The sequence below is a fragment of the Schistocerca nitens genome, chromosome 9 (genome assembly GCF_023898315.1).
Source record: "Schistocerca nitens isolate TAMUIC-IGC-003100 chromosome 9, iqSchNite1.1, whole genome shotgun sequence".
Lineage (NCBI taxonomy): Eukaryota > Metazoa > Arthropoda > Insecta > Orthoptera > Acrididae > Schistocerca > Schistocerca nitens.
In genome coordinates, this window is record NC_064622.1 from 514,248,869 (window position 1) to 514,267,745 (window position 18,877).

At 42.8% G+C, this 18,877-nt stretch overlaps 1 protein-coding gene across 3 annotated transcripts in view; it reads left to right on the forward strand.

Moving 5' to 3' along the window:
- Positions 1–17,652, forward strand: part of LOC126203532 (putative fatty acyl-CoA reductase CG8306) — a 188,929-nt gene extending 171,277 nt beyond the window's left edge. For all 3 annotated transcript variants that reach the window (XM_049937855.1, XM_049937854.1, XM_049937856.1), the window contains exon 9: positions 17,158–17,652. In XM_049937855.1, coding sequence (XP_049793812.1) covers positions 17,158–17,296 — 139 coding nt within the window. In that variant the 3' untranslated portion in view covers positions 17,297–17,652. The remainder of the gene's footprint in view (positions 1–17,157) is intronic.
- The last annotated feature ends 1,225 nt before the right edge of the window (positions 17,653–18,877 follow it).

Below are 18,877 nucleotides of genomic sequence, written 5' to 3' on the forward strand. Positions count from 1 at the left end.
TGATGAGGAGCTGAGGGCCAACCTGGAGCGCCGAGGCGTGCATTTCGTCCGGCGAGTCCAGCGCGGCCCCAACGACTGTCGCATCGACACCGGGGCCTTTATCCTCGCCTTTGAGGGGGACGTTGTCCCGGAGAAGGTAAAGGTGACGTGCTACCGGTGCGACGTGCGACCTTACGTCCCGCCTCCTATGCGCTGCTTTCGGTGTTTGCGCTTTGGGCACATGTCGTCACGGTGTGAGGCTGAGCCCCTTTGTGGCGATTGTGGATGTCCTCTTCGTGAGGAACATACATGCTCCCCACCACCTCGGTGCGTTGATTGTCCTGGCATCCACTCGCCTAGATCTTTAGACTGCCCTGCGTATCAGGAGGAGAAGAAGATTCAAGAACTCAAAACTTTGGATAGTCTCTCTTATTCTGAGGCCAGGAAGAAGTATGACCGCCTACATCCCGTGACGTTCACAACTTCGTTTGCCTCAGTCGTGTCCACTCCTTCCACAGTATCCTCACCCCTATCCTGTCCCCCCTCCACCTCCTCCCCCCATCCGGGGTCTATGCCCGCCTCCCAAATCCCTCCCTTCCAAATCCTCCTCCCCCGCGGCCCCTGCCCCCTCTGCCCCAGGGGCCACCCTTCCTCCCCCCCTCCCCTCCCCCTCCCGCCACCTGAGAAGCGATCCTCTTCTCAGGCGTCCATCGGGGAAACCTCCTCGGACTTCCAAGAAGGCCTCCAAGAAGTAGTCTCTATCCCCCTCTCCACCCCGGCGCGTTTCGTCTGACGCTCCATCCGCGAGTCGCTGCTCCCGGCCGTCCTCAGTTTCGCCGGGACGCTCTCCTGCCAGGCGCTCAGCTGGCCTCTCGTCGGCAAATGATGCTGCCCCTCCTACGCAACCCGGGACAGCGGCCGCAGCTGGCGACGACTCGATGGAACAGGATCCGCCTCCTGCCAGTTGTAGCGTTGTTCCCTCGAAACCTGGCCCTCCGCGGCCGTCGAGGTGACCAGCTCTTCCCCCATCTCGTTCCCCCCTTTTTTCTGACTAGCGATGGCCTTGTTACATTGGAACATAAGAGGTATTCGATCTAATCGGGAGGAATTAAAACTGCTCCTCCGCCTGCACTGTCTGCTCGTCCTTGGTCTCCAGGAAACCAAGTTGCGCCCAACTGACCGTATTGCCTTTAACCACTATACCTCGGAGCGGTATGACCTCACCCCTGTGGACGGTATTCCAGCACATGGTGGGGTCATGTTGCTCGTTCGGGACGATGTCTATTACCATCCCATCCCATTGACCACCCCACTCCAAGCAATAGCTGTCCGTATTACTCTTTCTGCCTTTACTTTTCAGTTTGTACCGTCTACACTCCATCGTCATCCGCAGTTAGTCGGGCTGACATGATGCACCTGATTGTTCAGCTTCCTCCGCCGTTTTTATTGTTTGGCGACTTCAATGCCCATCATCCCCTTTGGGGCTCTCCTGCATCCTGTCAAAGAGGCTCCCTCTTGGCGGATGTCTTCAACCATCTCAATCTTGTCTGCCTCAATACTTTCCTCTCGGACTCTACTCATACCTACTCACACTTGGACCTTTCGATCTGTTCTACCACTCTTGCCCGTCGGTTCGAGTGGTATGTCCTTTCTGACACCTATTCGAGTGACCACTTCTCCTGTGTCGTTCGTCTCCTGCACCACACCCCATCCCCACGTCCTTCGAGCTGGAACATACTGAAAGCTGACTGGGGACTTTACTCCTCCCTGGCGACCTTTCCGGACTCCGATTTTCTCAGTTGTGACAGTCAGGTCGAATACCTCACGGCTGTTATCATCAATGCTGCCGAACGTTCCATTCCTCATACTACCTCTTCTTCACGTCGCGTTTCCGTCCCCTGGTGGAATGAGGCTTGTAGAGACGCTATCCGTGCTCGACGACGTGCTTTACGCACCTTTCGCCGCCATCCTACGTTGGCGAATTGTATTGGATACAAACGACTCCGAGCGCAATGCCGTAGAGTCATCAAAGACAGCAAAAAAGCTTGTTGGGCCTCTTTCACCAGCTCCTTTAACAGTTTTACTCCCTCTTCTGTCGTCTGGGGTGGCCTGCGCCGGCTGTCGGGCATTAAGGCCCACTCCTCGGTACCTGGCCTGACTTCAGGTAATGAGGTCCTTGTTGATCCTGTGGCTGTCTCCAACGCCTTCGGCCGCTTTTTCGCGGAGGTTTCAAGCTCGGCCCATTACCACCCTGCCTTCCTTCCCAGGAAAGAGGCAGAAGAGGCTCGGCGACCTTCCTTCCACTCGCTGAATCTGGAAACTTATAATGCCCCCTTTACTATGCGGGAACTCGAACGTGCACTTGCACTGTCCCGGTCCTCTGCTCCGGGGCCAGATGCCATTCACATTGAGATGCTGGCACACCTTTCTCCGGTGGGCGAAAGCTTCCTTCTTCGTACCTACAATCACGTCTGGACCGAAGGTCAGGTCCCCATGCGTTGGCGTGACGCCGCCGTTGTTCCTATACCCAAACCCGGGAAGGATAGACACCTTCCTTCTAGTTACCGCCACGTTTCTCTTACAAGCTGTGTCTGTCAGGTGATGGAGCGCATGGTTAACACTCGGTTAGTCTGGATTCTTGAATCTCGACAGCTTCTTACCAATGTCCAATGCGGCTTTCGACGACGCCGCTCCGCTGTTGACCACCTTGTGACCTTGTCGACATTCATCATGAACAACTTTTTGTGAAAGCGCCAAACGGTAGCCGTGTTCTTCGATTTGGAGAAGGCTTATGATACCTGTTGGAGAGGAGGTATCCTCCGCACTATGCACAGGTGGGGTCTATGCGGTCGCCTGCCCCCTTTTTATTGATTCCTTTTTAACAGATCGAAAGTTTAGGGTACGTGTGGGTTCCGTATTGTCCGACGTCTTCCTCCAGGAGAACGGAGTGCCTCAGGGCTCCGTCTTGAGCGTAGCCCTTTTTGCCATCGCGATCAATCCAATTATGGATTGCATTCCACCTAATGTCTCAGGCTCTCTCTTTGTCGATGACTTCGCGATCTACTGCAGTGCCCAGAGAACATGCCTCCTGGAGCGCTGCCTTCAGCGTTGTCTAGACAGCCTATACTCATGGAGCGTGGCAAATGGCTTCCGGTTCTCTGAAGAGAAGACGGTTTGTATCAACTTTTGGCGATATAAAGCGTTCCTTCCGCCATCCTTACATCTCGGTCCCGTTGTTCTCCCATTCGTGGAAACAACTAAGTTTCTAGGGCTCACATTGGACAGGAAACTTTGTTGGTCTCCGCACGTCTGTTATTTGGCGGCCCGTTGTACATGTTCCCTTAACGTTCTCAGAGTTCTTAGTGGTTCATCTTGGGGAGCGGATCGCACTGTCCTGCTTCGCTTGTATCGGTCCATAGTCCGATCGAAGCTGGATTATGGGAGCTTCGTCTGCTCGGCCATCCCTCTTACGCCGTCTCAACTCCATTCACCATCGGGGGTTACGTCTTGCGACCGGAGCCTTCTACACTAGTCCCGTCGAGAGTCTTTATGCTGAAGCTGCCGAATTACCATTGACCTACCGGCGCGACGTACTGCTGTGTCGGTATGCCTGCCAGCTGTTGTCAATGCCCGACCACCCCTCTTATCAGTCCTTCTTCGCCAATTCTCTCGACCATCAGTACGGGTTGTATGTGTCTGCCCTGCTGCCCCCTGGAGTCCGCTTCCATCGCCTGCTTCGATAATTGGATTTTGCCCTCCCTCCCACCTTCAGAGAGGGTGAGAGCCCGACACCACCTTGGCTCCAGGCTCTGGTTCATATTTATCTCGACCTCAGCTCGCTCCCGAAGGAGGGTACTCCGGCTGCAGTGTATTGCTCACGGTTTGTCGAACTTCGTGCGCGACTTGCCAGTCACACCTTTGTTTACACCGATGGCTCCAAAACTGACGATGGCGTCAGCTGTGCCTTTGTCGTCGGGGCTGTCACTTTTAAATATCGGCTCCTCGACCAATGTTCCAGCTTTACGGCCGAGCTTTTTGCTCTCCATCAGGCTGTTCAGTATGCCTGCCGCCACCGCCATTCATCGTATGTACTCTGCTCTGATTCACTCGGTGCTCTTCAGAGCCTTGGAGCTCCCTATCCGGTCCATCCCTTGGTGCAACGGATCCAGCAGTCCCTCCATTCTTTCGCTGATGATGGCTCTCCTGTCAGCTTTCTGTGGGTTCCCGGACATGTAGGAGTGCCTGGGAATGAGGCTGCTGATGCTGCAGCCAAGGCTGCAGTCCTCCTGCCTCGTCCAGCCTCCCATTGTGTCACGTCATCTGACGTTAGTGGGGTTGTTTGTAAGAGGCTTGTGTCGTTGTGATGGGATACTTGGTCATCACTTCAAGGAAACAAGCTCCGGGCAGTAAAACCGTTCCCAACTGCTTGGACAACCTCCTCCCGACCATCTCGGCGAGAAGAGGTCCTTCTGACCAGGTTGCGGATTGGGCATTGCCGGTTTAGCCACCGCTACCTGCTCTCCGGTGACCCAGCCCCGCAGTGCCCTTGTGGTCAAGCATTAACAGTGTGCCATGTTTTATTGTCGTGTCCCCGCTTTAGTCAATCTCGTGTTGTCCTGTCCCTGCCATCTACTCTACCGGATATTGTAGCTGACTACGCTCGAGCAGCTGCTCGTGTTCTTCGTTTTATAACTTTGACTGGCTTGTCCAAAGACATCTAACTCTTTTACTTATTTTATCTGCATCTTTGTAAGGACTTTCTGGTGTCCCCCCCCCCCTCCCCTTGAGTTTTACTAGATTCTATGTGCTCTAACAATTGTGACTGGGCGCTAATGACCTCAGTAGTTGAGCACCCTTAAACCCCAACAAAAAAAAAAAAAAAGAAAAAAGAAAAAAAAACTGGCTAAATCCAATGTATCGAAAGTGTACACTTGTGAAATCAGCCATGCAGGAGAGTCATGTGACTTGAGAGACAACCTCACATGTGATTACAATAAATAAAAACACACTAAAATTCCAGTTTGGTTACACTTTCTTTTAAAAAGTGAATGTCATTTGTTTAGCATCTCTTCATTAGTGAATCACCTCTGCTAACCAAAAGAGGCTAGTCATTCAAACTAAGTGTTAGTGTATTGTACAGCCTAACTACACTACAGCATGATAACATACATAGTCCTGTTATCACAAAGGTTTGAAGAACATATCAATTATATCAATTATTGACTTTTTATCTTTTGTCTTGATTTTAGTATTGTGTTGCCTATCTTAGTTAATATGTTCCTCACTTCTCCATCAATTTCAAAACTCAAAACATAACTCTTAATTGTGTCCATTGCTTCAGTAGTTTTTGATAGTGTATTAACAGTTCATCCTCATCTTCATTTTCCTCTCGTTTCTCTGCCATCTGTTCCAGCAACACTTCAGTTGTCATGGACTGACAGACAGCAACACTTTCATTGTACTCAGAATATTCATCGAAGCTAAGGTACTAAGTTTTATTTGCTGCCATTGTTCAGCTGCTATTATTTGATTTTCTGGAGTGATGTCAACTGCAAGTACCCGATGAAGGCTAGTCTCCTGGAAGCATTTTGAGATTGTGCTTTCTCACTCTGAATTCCACGCTCTTCTTACAAAATGCCTAGCATCAAAGATCATAACCTTTCTGGTTGTGGAATGAAGACAAGCCAGCCTGTTCTGTACAAGGGTCTTCCAGTATTTTTGTTTCAGACATTTTATGATGTTTTGGTCAAATGGCTGAAGGTGGCTTGTACAACTGGGGAAGAAACACTACATTTGTGTTACGTAGACTGGTGATACAGAACTTTACCCATGGTCTAGTAGTTGTGTCTTTGATCTGTAATCAAAATGTCCTCGGTCCCAGGTTTAAACCCTGCCATCGCATAAATTTTGAATAAAAATCAGCAGCAATTGTGGTCAAAGACATCTGGCATAAGAAGCCACCCTCATTCTGCCAATGGCTTTGTCAAATAGGGCGGAGGATTGGACAGGGATTTAGGGCACTTTTTTGCCCTTGGGGTGTATTTAGCCTGTAAGGCAATTACGTCACACGAGTTGCGCATTTGCAAAATCTCTTTAAAACGTGGACAACCGAATGTGTGCTCGCGACCCTGATCTCAAGTTTAACGGAGTCTAGAGGAGCAGTAGCATGGTAGATTTAAGTGCAGTATCTTTCAGATCACATTTAACAGCATTAAAAAAAAAAATAACCACTAAATCCACAAGGTGTTGAAAGTTAGGGTGTTCACATGCTCCTGTGCTCTTACACAGCAACCGCCACTGGTGGATAGGAAGGTAGGACAGAGAGTGTGATACTGTGAACAGTTCAGCGATAGGGTTGTTCTCATCACAGTTGACAGCAAAGCAACACCGACAATGATAGTTAAAGTGTACATGCTGACATTGCAAGTCCGAGATGAACAGATGAAGTACATGAGGATACTGAATGGGTAATTCAGTACATAAAGGCAGATGAAAATGTAATAAGTCATTGGGGATTGGAATGTGGTGGTAGTGGAAGGAGTAGAAGAAAGGGTTATGAGAGAACATGGGCTTGGCAGTAGGAATGAGTGAAGAAAAGAACTAATTGAATTGTACCATAAATTTCAGCTATTAATAAAGAATACTCTGTTCAAGAATCACAAAAGGAACATATACTTGGAAGAAGTCGGGAGACACGGGAAGATTTCAATTAGAATAAATCGTGGTCAGGTAGAGATTCCGGAATCATATACTTGACTGTAGGGCATACCAAGGAACAGATATAGATTCAGATCACAAATTAGTAATGATGGAGAGTCTAATCAGGAAGAATTAGTATGCAGTGAAGTGGGATACAAAAGTACCAAGGAATGAAGAGATACACTTGAAGTTTTTTGAGGTTATAGATACTGTGATAAGAAACAGCTCAGTAGGCAGTTCAGTTAAATAGGAATGAACATCTCTAAAAAGGGCAATCACAGAAGTTGGGAAGGAAAATATAGGCAAAGAAACCGTGGGTAATATAAGAAACACTTCAGCTGATAGAAGAAGGAAATACAAAAATTTTCAGGGAAATTCTGAAGTACAGAAATTAAGTAAGTTGGAAGTCCAGGGAAGCAAAGGCGAAATGGTGGCATGACAAATGCAAACTAACTGAAATAGAAATGATTGTTGGAATGACTGGCTCAGCTCATAGGAAAGTCATAGCAACCTTCTGTGAAATTAAAAGCGAGGGTAGTAACATCGTGACTGCATTGGCAATTCCACTGTCAAATGAAGAGGAGATTGTGGATAGGTGGAAAGAGTAAGTTAAAGGCTTCTATGAGGGACATGATACAAGAAGAAGAAACAGGAGTCCATGTAGAAGAGGTAGGGGATCCAGTATTAGAATCAGAATTTAAGAGAGATGTGAATGACTTAAGATTGAATAAGGCAGAAGCAATAGATAACATTCAATCAGAATTTCTAAAATCATTGGGAGAAGTTGCAACAAAGTGGCTGTCCACGTTGGTGTGTAGAATGTACGAGTTTGGAAATACGCCATATGACCTGCGGAAAAACATCATCCAAACAATTCTGAAGGTTGCAAGAGCTGACTGCAAGAATCATCGCACAATCATTGTAACAGCTCATGCATCCAAGTTGCTGACAAGAATAATATATAGAAGAATGGAAAAGAAAATTGAGAATACATTACATGACAATCACTTTGGCTTTAGGAAAGATAAAGGCACCAGAGAGGCAGTTCCGATGTTGCAGTTGATGATGAAACCAAGACTACAGAAAAATCAGCACACCTTCTTAGAATTTGGCGACCTAAAAAAAGCATTTGACAATGTCAAATGATGCAAGAAGTTTGAAGTTCTGAGAAGAGTAGAAGAAACAGAATGAAGTGCTTCGATTAGAAAGGATGTAAGACAGGGATGTAGTCTTGTGCCCCTTTATTCAGTCTATACATTGAAGTAACAACAACAGAAATGAAAGAGAGGTTCAGAGTGGAATTAAAATCCAGGGAGAAAGGATTCAGTGATAAGATTTGCTGATGACATTGTTATCCTAAGTGAAAGTGAAGAAGAATTAAAAGATTTGCCGAATGGAATGAACAGTCTAATGAGTACGGTATATGGATTGAGAGTAGATTGAAGAAAGACAAAAGTAATGAGAAGTAGCAGAAATGAGAACAGTGAGGAACTTAAAATCAGGATTGATGGTCACGAAGTAGATGAAGTTAAAGAATACGCCTCACTAGGCAGCAAAATAACCAAGGGACAAAGAGGACATAAAAAGCAGACTAGCACTGGCAAAAAGGGCAGTTCCTGGCCAAGAGAAGTATATGGATATCAAACATAGGCCTTAATTTGAGGAAGACATTACTGAGAATGTATGTTTGGAGCACAGCATTGTATATGGAAATAAAATGTGGGGCGTGGGAAAATCAGAACAGAAGAGAATCAAAGCATCTGAGATGTGGGCTACAGAAGAATGTTGAAACTTTGGTGAAATGACAAAATAAGGAGGTTTTCCAGAGAATTTGTGGGGAAAGGAATTATGGGAAACACTGACAAGAAGTACAGACAGGATGGTGGGACATATGTTAAGACATCACGAAATAACTTCCATGTTGGTAGAGGAAGCTGTAGTTGGTAAAAATTATAGAGGAAGACATAGATTAGAATACATCCAGTGAATGAATGATTAAGGATGTAGGTTGCAAATGTTACTCAGATGAAGAGGCTGCCATAGGAGAGGAATTCCTGGTGGGCTCCATCAAACCAGTCAGAAGACTGATGACTCAAGAAAAGAAAAGAACCGAAAAGGCATTGCATATCTTGCAGATGCACTCTCACTGGTCAATAAACAGGATGGTTTTCCATTTGTAACTACCAACATTGCATCCCAGGCACTCAAGGATTGTTTGAATATAGTTTTTATTGCCCATGCATTTGCATTACATATACAGGCTGGTTTACGAAGATATGCAAATTGTTTAATATGTTATTCTACAAGTAAAACTAAAGAAAAAAAGTTCATACAAACATAGGTCCGCAAATGTTTAGTTATGGCTAATAAAAGATTTTGCCTGAAATTTAGCAACTTCACTAATATGAAGCCATCGCAAAACTGTATGAGGTTAAAGCAAAGCATGACTTCCATGTATTTTGTTGTTATTGGTCTGGTGAATCTAATAAGATGTGTATCTGTAGTAATTTCCAGCACATCCAGAGAAGCAAAGATTATTATACAAGTAAATTTGTTTACTTTCCATTAAGAATCTAGAAAAATTTAGGTCATTGTTGGCAGCCATTAGCGAGTTGTTGCAGTCGTTTCTTAACTTTGAAATGAGTTAGTTTTCTTTGTTGTTCAGTGAAAGAACATTAGACAAAATTATGAACAATCTTGTGAAACTGAAACGAGCAACAAAATCTGTTCCTACATGTACAGCTAAAAGCATTGAACTCAGTGGAGACATTTTTGAACGTTTATTGTGAATGTTCTGTAAAATTGTATGTACACTGTACAACTTACTTAACATTGAGCTTTGTTTTTCCGGTTTAACATGAATTCACATGTGCTATGGTATTAATAAAAGCAGATTATCTGACACATTCATACCATTTCAGTTAACATTATTACCTTCATTTTTCCAAAATTAAATTATCTACAACTTCTGTTGAAAACTTTGTGCAGTTGTCTGGAATTTAAAAAACAAATTGGGCCAAGTAGTTAAAAAAAATAAAAAAATTACGAAATTACTACTTTGCTTCTCTGGATGTTCTGGAAACTACTGCAGATACACATCTGGCTCATATTTTATTAGATTCACCAGACTAATAATAACAAAGTAAATGAAAATCGTGCTTTACTTTAACCTCGTGCAGTTTTGCGATGGCTTCATATTAGCGAAGTTGCTAAATTTCAGGCAAAATTTTTTATTAGCCATAACTCCATAACTATACATTCGCAGACCTATGTTTAAATGAACTTTTTTATTTAGTTTTACTTGTAGAATAACATATTAAAATATTTGCATATCTTTGTGAATCACCATGTATATCGACAGGAAAATGTCTTAACATTTTTGAAGTAGCACGGACTCTTCCCCTTTCCAGTTATAAGTGGCACCAACATTTCCGTTCCACTTTCATTACAATGTAACAAAACAGTTAGTGTTTCTTTACTAAATTTTTCACAGTTCAGGTGATAAAATAAGGCTGTCTCATCTGCATTAAATCATTATAGGAGCTGAACTTATCTATGGCTGATGGAAGAGTATTTTTCTGTGATCGAACAGTGTCAATGTTCGTGCTTCTAGCCTTACCATGAATACATTCATACACTAAATTATGTCTCTTCTTGAACCTTCCAATCCTAACGATGCCATAAAATCTGCGAGCCACAACTTTTGTGTCAAATATATTGCTTTAGCACAAACTGTTGTATTGTCAATCTCAGTGTTTGAAAAACGAGCTTGTTTTATCTACTGTAGCAGCATGTTCTCCAGTTCTGGAAACTGACTGCCGCACACTTCTATTTGTTTGCTGTTTCCTCCTTCTAAAAATGCTACTTCAATTATTTTTGTTTTGCTCACTTTTGTATTTAATGTTGGTGGAGGAATGTCCAGTTTTTGTCCAATGTTAACTTGTTTCCTGTGTTAATTTTTGTCCATTTCCTGAGTACTTTTCTGCATTCCTTCATTTGTTAATTGTCTCACTGTCTCTTTATCCGTGATGAACCAGTACACTGTTTAACACAAAGAAACCACGGACTGAGAGTCAGTCAAACACTAAACATGAATAAAGGAGCCTAGCAACTGAAGTACATGCTGTTTAGTTTGTTTGGCCTCTACAGAAGTCAGAAGTCGTCAGAGCGACTGTCGACCTACATGAACTAGTTCATTGCTTAATTTCTACCACAGCGAATGATCTGTATGAGCTGCTGATTTCCTGCATGGAATAGCGATGTCTCCCGGCACATTTTTGCACCATGCGGCCACAAACATTCTACTCCCACCACTCTCATAACACTCGGCAGCAAAAGTTGCAGTGTTCAAACAATATTGATATCATCTAATTTGAACTTGAGAAGCTGGGAGGGAGAACGCACACACAAGTCGGTTTAGGACGGAACTGTGACTACACTGGACAAGTGCAGTCCTCAACAGTCAGTCATTCTTTCTCAGCCTGTCTGGTATGTCTTCCCTGATCTGGGGTTCTGGGTGACTTACCCGTACTCTACTTCTTTTCCGAAACATCTCCAGTCCTTTTCCTTCATCACTCTTCCTTCCCCGTCAACCTTCTGTCAGAAGAAGGAGCCACTGCCTGCAAAATCATGCAAATGTAAAATCTTGTTTTATATGTGTATTTGCCTGCAGCCACTTGGTGAGTAGTTTTTTATCCATCAAATTACATTATATTGTCAAAAATCAATTATTTTCTTTGTTACAACCAGAATACTGTATGAGCTGTAATGCGTCATTTCTAACTGGGGTTTGGGTATTTGCAGATTGTCATTAACTGCCCCAACCCTTGAGAAATCCTATTGGAAACATATGCTATAGTGTGCTGGATGCCTTGTCAAACAGTACTTACTTACTTACTTACTTATGGATGGATGGATGGATGTAAGATGTAAAGATTGTTTCTGCGTCTTGCTTTTACTGGCTAGCTGCTGCTGTTGACACTAAGTGAGAGTGTGAAGTAAGTGGCATAAGTCAGTAGCTGTATTGTGGCATAATTGTGAGAAACCTGAATTTGGTAAATAATGCCTCATTTAATTACCAGCCTTTGAGTTAAAAATATAGTTTGTGGCTGTATTGAGTTGATGCAAAACATATTGCAAAATGCTTTAGAAAAGATATCTGAATGGTGCAAAACTTGGCAATTGACCTTAAATAATGAAAAGTGTGAGATCATTCACATGAATGCTAAAAGGAATCCACTAACCTTCGGTTACACGATAAGTCAGTCTAACCTAAAAGCCATAAATTCAACTAAATATCTAGGAACTACAATTATGAACAATTTAAATTGGAACAAACACATAGAAAATGTTGCGGGGAATGCAAACCGAAGACTGCGTTTTATTTCCAGAACACTTAGAAAATGTAACAGATCTATTATAGAGCCTGTTTACACTATGCTTGCCCATCATTTTTTGGAGTACTGCTGCACGGTCTGGGATCCTTGCTAGAAAGGATTAAGGGAGTACATCAAGAAAGTTCAGAGAAGAGGAGCCCATTTTGTATTATCGTGAAGTAGGGGAGAGTGTGTCAAGGACTGATACAGGATTTGGAATGGACAGTATTAAAATAAAGCCATTTTTTTGTTGCAGCGGAGTCTTCTCATGAAATTTCAATCACTAACTTTCTCCTCCGAATGCGAAAATATTTTGTTGACGCCAATCTACATAGAGATAAACGATCATCATAATAAAATAAGGAAAATCAGAGCTTGCTAAAAAGATATAGATATTTGTCTTTTCCACACACTGTTCAAGAGTGGAATAATAGAGAATTATTGTGAATGTGGTTTGATGTACCCTGTGCCATCCTCTGAAGTGTGATTTGCAGAGTATCGATGTAGATTATCGCACATTGTGGTGGGGAATAAAGTCAAGCGAAGTAAAAAAGTTTGATCATCTTGTGCAGTAAATGTGGACATACTCTAATTGTAAAGATAGCATTCATATCATAAAGGAGGCCACAAATAAGTGCCTCTCGCGAGATTTCCTTTTCTGCCCTTAGCCTCAGATGTCTAGTATCTCCTGCTTCACTAAACATACCACCATTGTAAGAGAGCTGTATGTCACTATGAACAGAATTCTGTGTAACAAATTTTTACTCAGGAACGCTTACACTCAAGTGTGTGTGGAACCTGTATGAACTAGGTCTAACACGAGATGTTGAACATATGGCAGGAACGATCTCAAGTCTGGAACAGTCCGACATAAAAATCGTGAGAGACTCGGCAACCATTTAGATATTTAGAATGTATCATTTATTTTGCTGTCACAGTTGGATATTTTTATGTGGTTTGACTAGTTTCGTTCGCCTGTGTAGCCAAGTGGACCCGGATTCGATTTGTGGTACTACCAGACATTTTTCCTCGGTGGGAGAACTGGACTGGGGTTCACTCAGTCGTGTGACGCCAAGTGAGGAGTTATGCGATTGAGACACAGTGACTCCAAGGTAGAAACACCGACGACAGCCAGCATGTGGTGTGCTAACCCCATGCCCCTCTGTACTGCATCCAGTGAAGAGTTACTGAGGATGGCACGGCATTCAGTCAACTATTGCATGGTCTTCAGGGCCTGATTGTAGGGTTCTTATGACTAGTATTGTTCAAAGTTGATCACCTTCAGATCTGTGTAGTTGTGTAAGCAACTCGTCATACCCATACGGAACAACTGTAATTCCATATAGATGCATCTAGTTGCTTACACAACCTCGTACATTTGAAGATGGTCTATTGTGATCAGTACTAGTCACAACAAAAATTGATGTGGAAGTGTGAATGAAAAATAAAACATACATTTTTAAAGGCCACGTGGTCTGTCTGACCCACAAGAGTGTCACAGAGCTGCTGAAAAATTTGAACGGCATGAACCATGGACCTTGCCGTTGGTGGGGAGGCTTGCGTGTCTCAACAATACAGATGGCCGTACCGTAGGTGCAACCAGAACGGAGGGGTATCTGTTGAGAGGCCAGACAAACGTGTGGTTTCTGAAGAGGGGCAGCAGCCTTTTCAGTAGTTGCAGGGGCAACAGTCTGGATGATTGACTGATCTGGCCTTGTAACATTAACCAAAACGGCTGTATGATTAAATGATGATGGCGTCCTCTTGGGTAAAATATTCCGGAGGTAAAATAGTCCCCCATTCGGATCTCCGGGCGGGGACTACTCAAGAGAACGTCGTTATCAGGAGAAAGAAAACTGGCATTCTACGGATCGGAGTGTGGAATGTCAGATCCCTTAATTGGGCAGGTAGGTTAGAAAATTTAAAAAGGGAAATGGATAGGTTAAAGTTAGATATAGTGGGAATTAGTGAAGTTCGGTGGCAGGAAGAACAAGACTTCTGGTCAGGTGACTACAGGGTTATCAACACAGTCAAATAGGGGTAATGCAGGAGTAGGTTTAATAATGAATAGGAAAATAGTAACGTGGGTTAGCTACTACAAACAGCATAGTGAACGCATTATTGTGGCCAAGATAGACACAAAGCCCACGCCTACTACAGTAGTACAAGTTTATATGCCAACTAGCTCTGCAGATGATGATGAAATTGATGAAATGTATGACGAGATAAAAGAAATTATTCAGCTAGTGAAGGGAGACGAAAATTTAATAGTCATGGGTGACTGGAATTCATCAGTAGGAAAAGAGAGAGAAGGAAACATAGTAGGTGAATATGGATTGGGGGGAAGAAATGAAAGAGGAAGCCGCCTTGTAGAATTTTGCACAGAGCATAACTTAATCATAGCTAACACTTGGTTCAAGAATCATAAAAGAAGGTTGTATTCCTGGAAGAATCCTGGAGATACTAAAAGGTATCAGATAGATTATATAATGGTAAGACAGAGATTTAGGAACCAGGTTTTAAATTGTAAGACATTTCCAGGGGCAGATGTGGATTCTGACCACAATCTATTGGTTATGAACTGCAGATTGAAACTGAAGAAACTGCGAAAAGGTGGGAATTTGAGATGGGACCTGGATAAACTGAAAGAACCAGAGGTTGTAGAGAGTTTCAGGGAGAGCATAAGGGAACAATTGACAGGAATGGGGGAAAGAAATACAGTAGAAGAAGAATGGGTAGCTCTGAGGGATGAAGTAGTGAAGGCAGCAGACGATCAAGTAGGTAAGAAGACGAGGGCTAATAGAAATCCTTGGGTAACAGAAGAAATATTGAATTTAATTGATGAAAGCAGAAAATATAAAAATGCAGTAAATGAAGCAGGCAAAAAGGAATACAAACGTCTCAAAAGTGAGATCGACAGGAAGTGCAAAATGGCTAAGCAGGGATGGCTAGAGGACAAATGTAAGGATGTAGAGGCTTGTCTCACTAAGGGTAAGACTGCCTACTAAGGGTAGGACTGCCTACAGGAAAATTAAAGAGACCTTTGGAGAGAAGAGAACCACTTGTATGAATATCAAGAGCTCAGATGCTTTTCTAAGCAAAGAAGGGAAGGCAGAAAGGTGGAAGGAGTATATAGAGAGTTTATACAAGGACGATGTACTTGAGGACAATATTATGGAAATGGAAGAGGATGTAGATGATGATGAAATGGGAGATAAGATACTGCGTGAAGGGTTTGACAGAGCACTGAAAGACCCGAGTCGAAACAAGGCCCCGGGAGTAGACATCATTCCATTAGAACTACTGATGGCCTTGGGAGAGCCAGTCATGACAAAACTCTACCATCTGGTGAGCAAGATGTATGAGACAGGTAAAATACGCTCAGACTTCAAGAAGAATATAATAATTCCTATCCCAAAGAAAGCAGATGTTGACAGATGTGAAAATTACCGAACTATCAGTTTAATAAGTCACAGCTGCAAAATACTAACGCGAATTCTTTACAGACGAATGGAAAAACTGGTAGAAGCGGACCTCGGGGAAGATCAGTTTGGATTCCGTAGAAATGTTGGAACACGTGAGGCAATACTAACTTTACGACTTACCTTAGAAGAAAGATTAAGAAAAGGCAAACCTACGTTTCTAGCATTTGTAGACTTAGAGAAAGCTTTTGACAATGTTAACTGGGATACTATCTTTCAAATTCTGAAGTTGGCAGAGGTAAAATACAAGGAGCAAAAGGCTATTTACAATTTGTACAGAAACCAGATGGCAGTTATAAGAGTCGAGGGGCATGAAAGGGAAGCAGTGGTTGGGAAAGGAGTGAGACAGGGTTGTAGCCTCTCCCCGATGTTATTCAATCTGTATATTGAGCAAGGAGTAAAGGAAAGAAAAGAAAAATTCGGAGTAGGTATTAAAATTCATGGAGAAGAAGTAAAAACTTTGAGGTTCGCCGATGACATTGTAATTGTGTAAGAGACAGCAAAGGACTTGGAAGAGCAGTTGAACGGAATGGACAGTGTCTTGAAAGGAGGATATAAGATGAACATCAACAAAAGCAAAACGAGGATAATGGAATGTAGTCAAATTAAATCGGGTGATGCTGAGGGGATTAGTTTTGCTATTTAGGGAGTAAAATAACTGATGATGGTCGAAGTAGAGAGGATATAAAATGTAGACTGGCAATGGCAAGGAAATAGTTTCTGAAGAAGAGAAATTTGTTAACATCTAGTATAGATTTAAGTGTCAGGAAGTCGTTTCTGAAAGTATTTGTATGGAGTGTAGCCATGTATGGAAGTGAAACATGGACGATAACCAGTTTGGACAAGAAGAGAATAGAAGCTTTCGAAATGTGGTGCTACAGAAGAATGCTGAAGATAAGGTGGGTAGATTACATAACTAATGAGGAGGTGTTGAATAGGATTGGGGAGAAGAGAAGTTTGTGGCACAACTTGACTAGAAGAAGGGATCGGTTGGTAGGACATGTTTTGAGTCATCAAGGGATCACAAATTTAGCATTGGAGGGCAGCGTGGAGGGTAAAAATCGTAGAGGGAGACCAAGAGATGAATACACTAAGCAGATTCAGAAGGATGTAGGTTGCAGTAGGTACTGGGAGATGAAGAAGCTTGCACAGGATAGAGTAGCATGGAGAGCTGCATGAAACCAGTCTCAGGACTGAGGACCACAACAACAACAACGCTTAAAAATAAATGTGAGCTGTCCTGTGAAAGCCTGCTTACGAAATTTCAAGAACCAGTATCAAGTGAGGACTCTTAAGAATATGCCACGGACCCCTATGTATTGCTCCTTTACAGACTGAAAAGACAACACCCATTGCAATGTGCATAGATGAATTCAGGCAGTCATTCTTTCTGCACTCCATATGTGATTGGAACAGGAAGAAACCTTAACACATGCTTGTGACATCTGCCCTGCACTTCATAGTTATTTGCTGAGTATGGATGTGGATGTAAACTGTCCTGAAGTTGGCACTGTTTTGTGCATTTAATATTGTCAAGTTTTTCACTTTGTTATTTTAGTCTTGAGAAAATGAGCTACGTGTTTTGTACCATGGAAGTGACAGGCCTGTTGTTTTCTTTGCAGCCTGCTGGTGGCCCACCTGTCCCTGCAGGCAGTGCTATACGGCCTGCTGTGGTGGGCGGTGTCCAGTGCGCTCAACGCGTCGTTCGCCGGCACGGGCTGGGCTGTCATCATCGCGTACATCCTGTTCAGTTTCTTATAAATAATTTGTGTTGCATGAGAGCTGTTGCTGTGCACTGCAGTGATTTGTTATTAGCAAGAGTTTAGATCTGGGGGACGTGGCCAGAGAGAGAGATGAGGGGGGAGGGAGTGGCATGTTTGTGGCTGTTTTTATCTTTCAGCAATATAGGAACAAAGTGAGGGAGGCAATAAGAATTTACTAATACAGTTTTGTTATATGGATGGTATTCAGAACAATGTTAATGCTTTTTATTTGTTATATATCATTCTGTTTCCTTTAACAGATACAGAGAATAAACATTTCTGTAACTACATTTTTACTGGTTATCTCAGTAATTGATTTGTACCAATTTTTGTAAGTAAATATGCTTAAGAAAACTTTCGGGTGTATTTTTTTCCAAGCTAAGTAAAATGTGGCTGACTCCTGTATTTACATGCACACACAAAAATACTTGGCTTCTGGATCCGTGCAGTACAGCAAGCAGTAAGGTAACGCCAGTAATCGACAAATAGCTTTGAAATTATGATGGTTAAGGTAGTTGACAGACAGGATCTGTTTTAATAATCATTTCTTTCTATATCTTTCTTTTTCATTTGAGAAAGAACCCAGGATATAGGTATTAAGTTTTCCACTTTGCCAAAGGATGACATTAAGATGGGAGAGGGGGGGAAGGGGGGGGGAGGGGTGCAGAACCAAGTGGGCCACACTGTGGCATAGAAGCTACTGTTTTGCTTCACTACGTGGATGTGTGTTACTGTTCAGTTTCTGTGTTACCTTCTTGTAGAATTTAACATGTGCATTTCTCAGTCCCACCTGATTTTTGCTGATGTGAATGATGCCACTGGCATTTTCAACAAGAGGAGATTGTAGATAGCAGTAGAGTTGTTTTAATGGGTAACAAATTCAGATTCGTAAATTATTGAAGCTAGTCACTCACCAATTTTAATTTGTATATATATGTGAATGAGCCCATTAGGACTACGCAAAGTACTTAGTGGCGTGCATTTGCCTTTCTTTGTGCGCATACTTCTGTCATTCTTTTGCTGTGGGCTTCTTTTTTTTTCTTGAGACCACGTTGTTCCCGTCTTCTTCTTTGGTTTCTGGTCTTGGTCAACTTGCTACTTGTGAATTTTGGAGCTGAAGATTTTCCTGTTTTGGATATCCTTTGGTGTAATTCCTGCTAGTTTCAGACCTGTTTTGATTTTACCAATCCATTTCATTGGGTCTGTTTTAGATTTACTCCTGTTTTCATAGAATTCAACTATTTGCTTTGTAAGTCTGTCCGGATTCATTCTTTTGATGTGTCCATAGTATCTTAATCTGCATTTTCTAATATCACTGTGAATATTAGATTATTGTTTGATTTCCTGTTTACCTCTGAGCCGATACTGTTCATGTACAAGGTTTGGGCCTAAAAATTTTCTTATGGTCTTCCGTTCCTTTTTCTGAATGTGTTCTATGTCTGTTTTCCTGTTTAAAATTAGTGTCTGTGATCTGTATAGGCATTCTGGTTTTATGACTGTATTGTGATGTCGTAGTATTGTGTGCTTGGAGACACATTTTTTATTGTAGATATTTTGAGTGAGTCTATAAGCTGTTTCC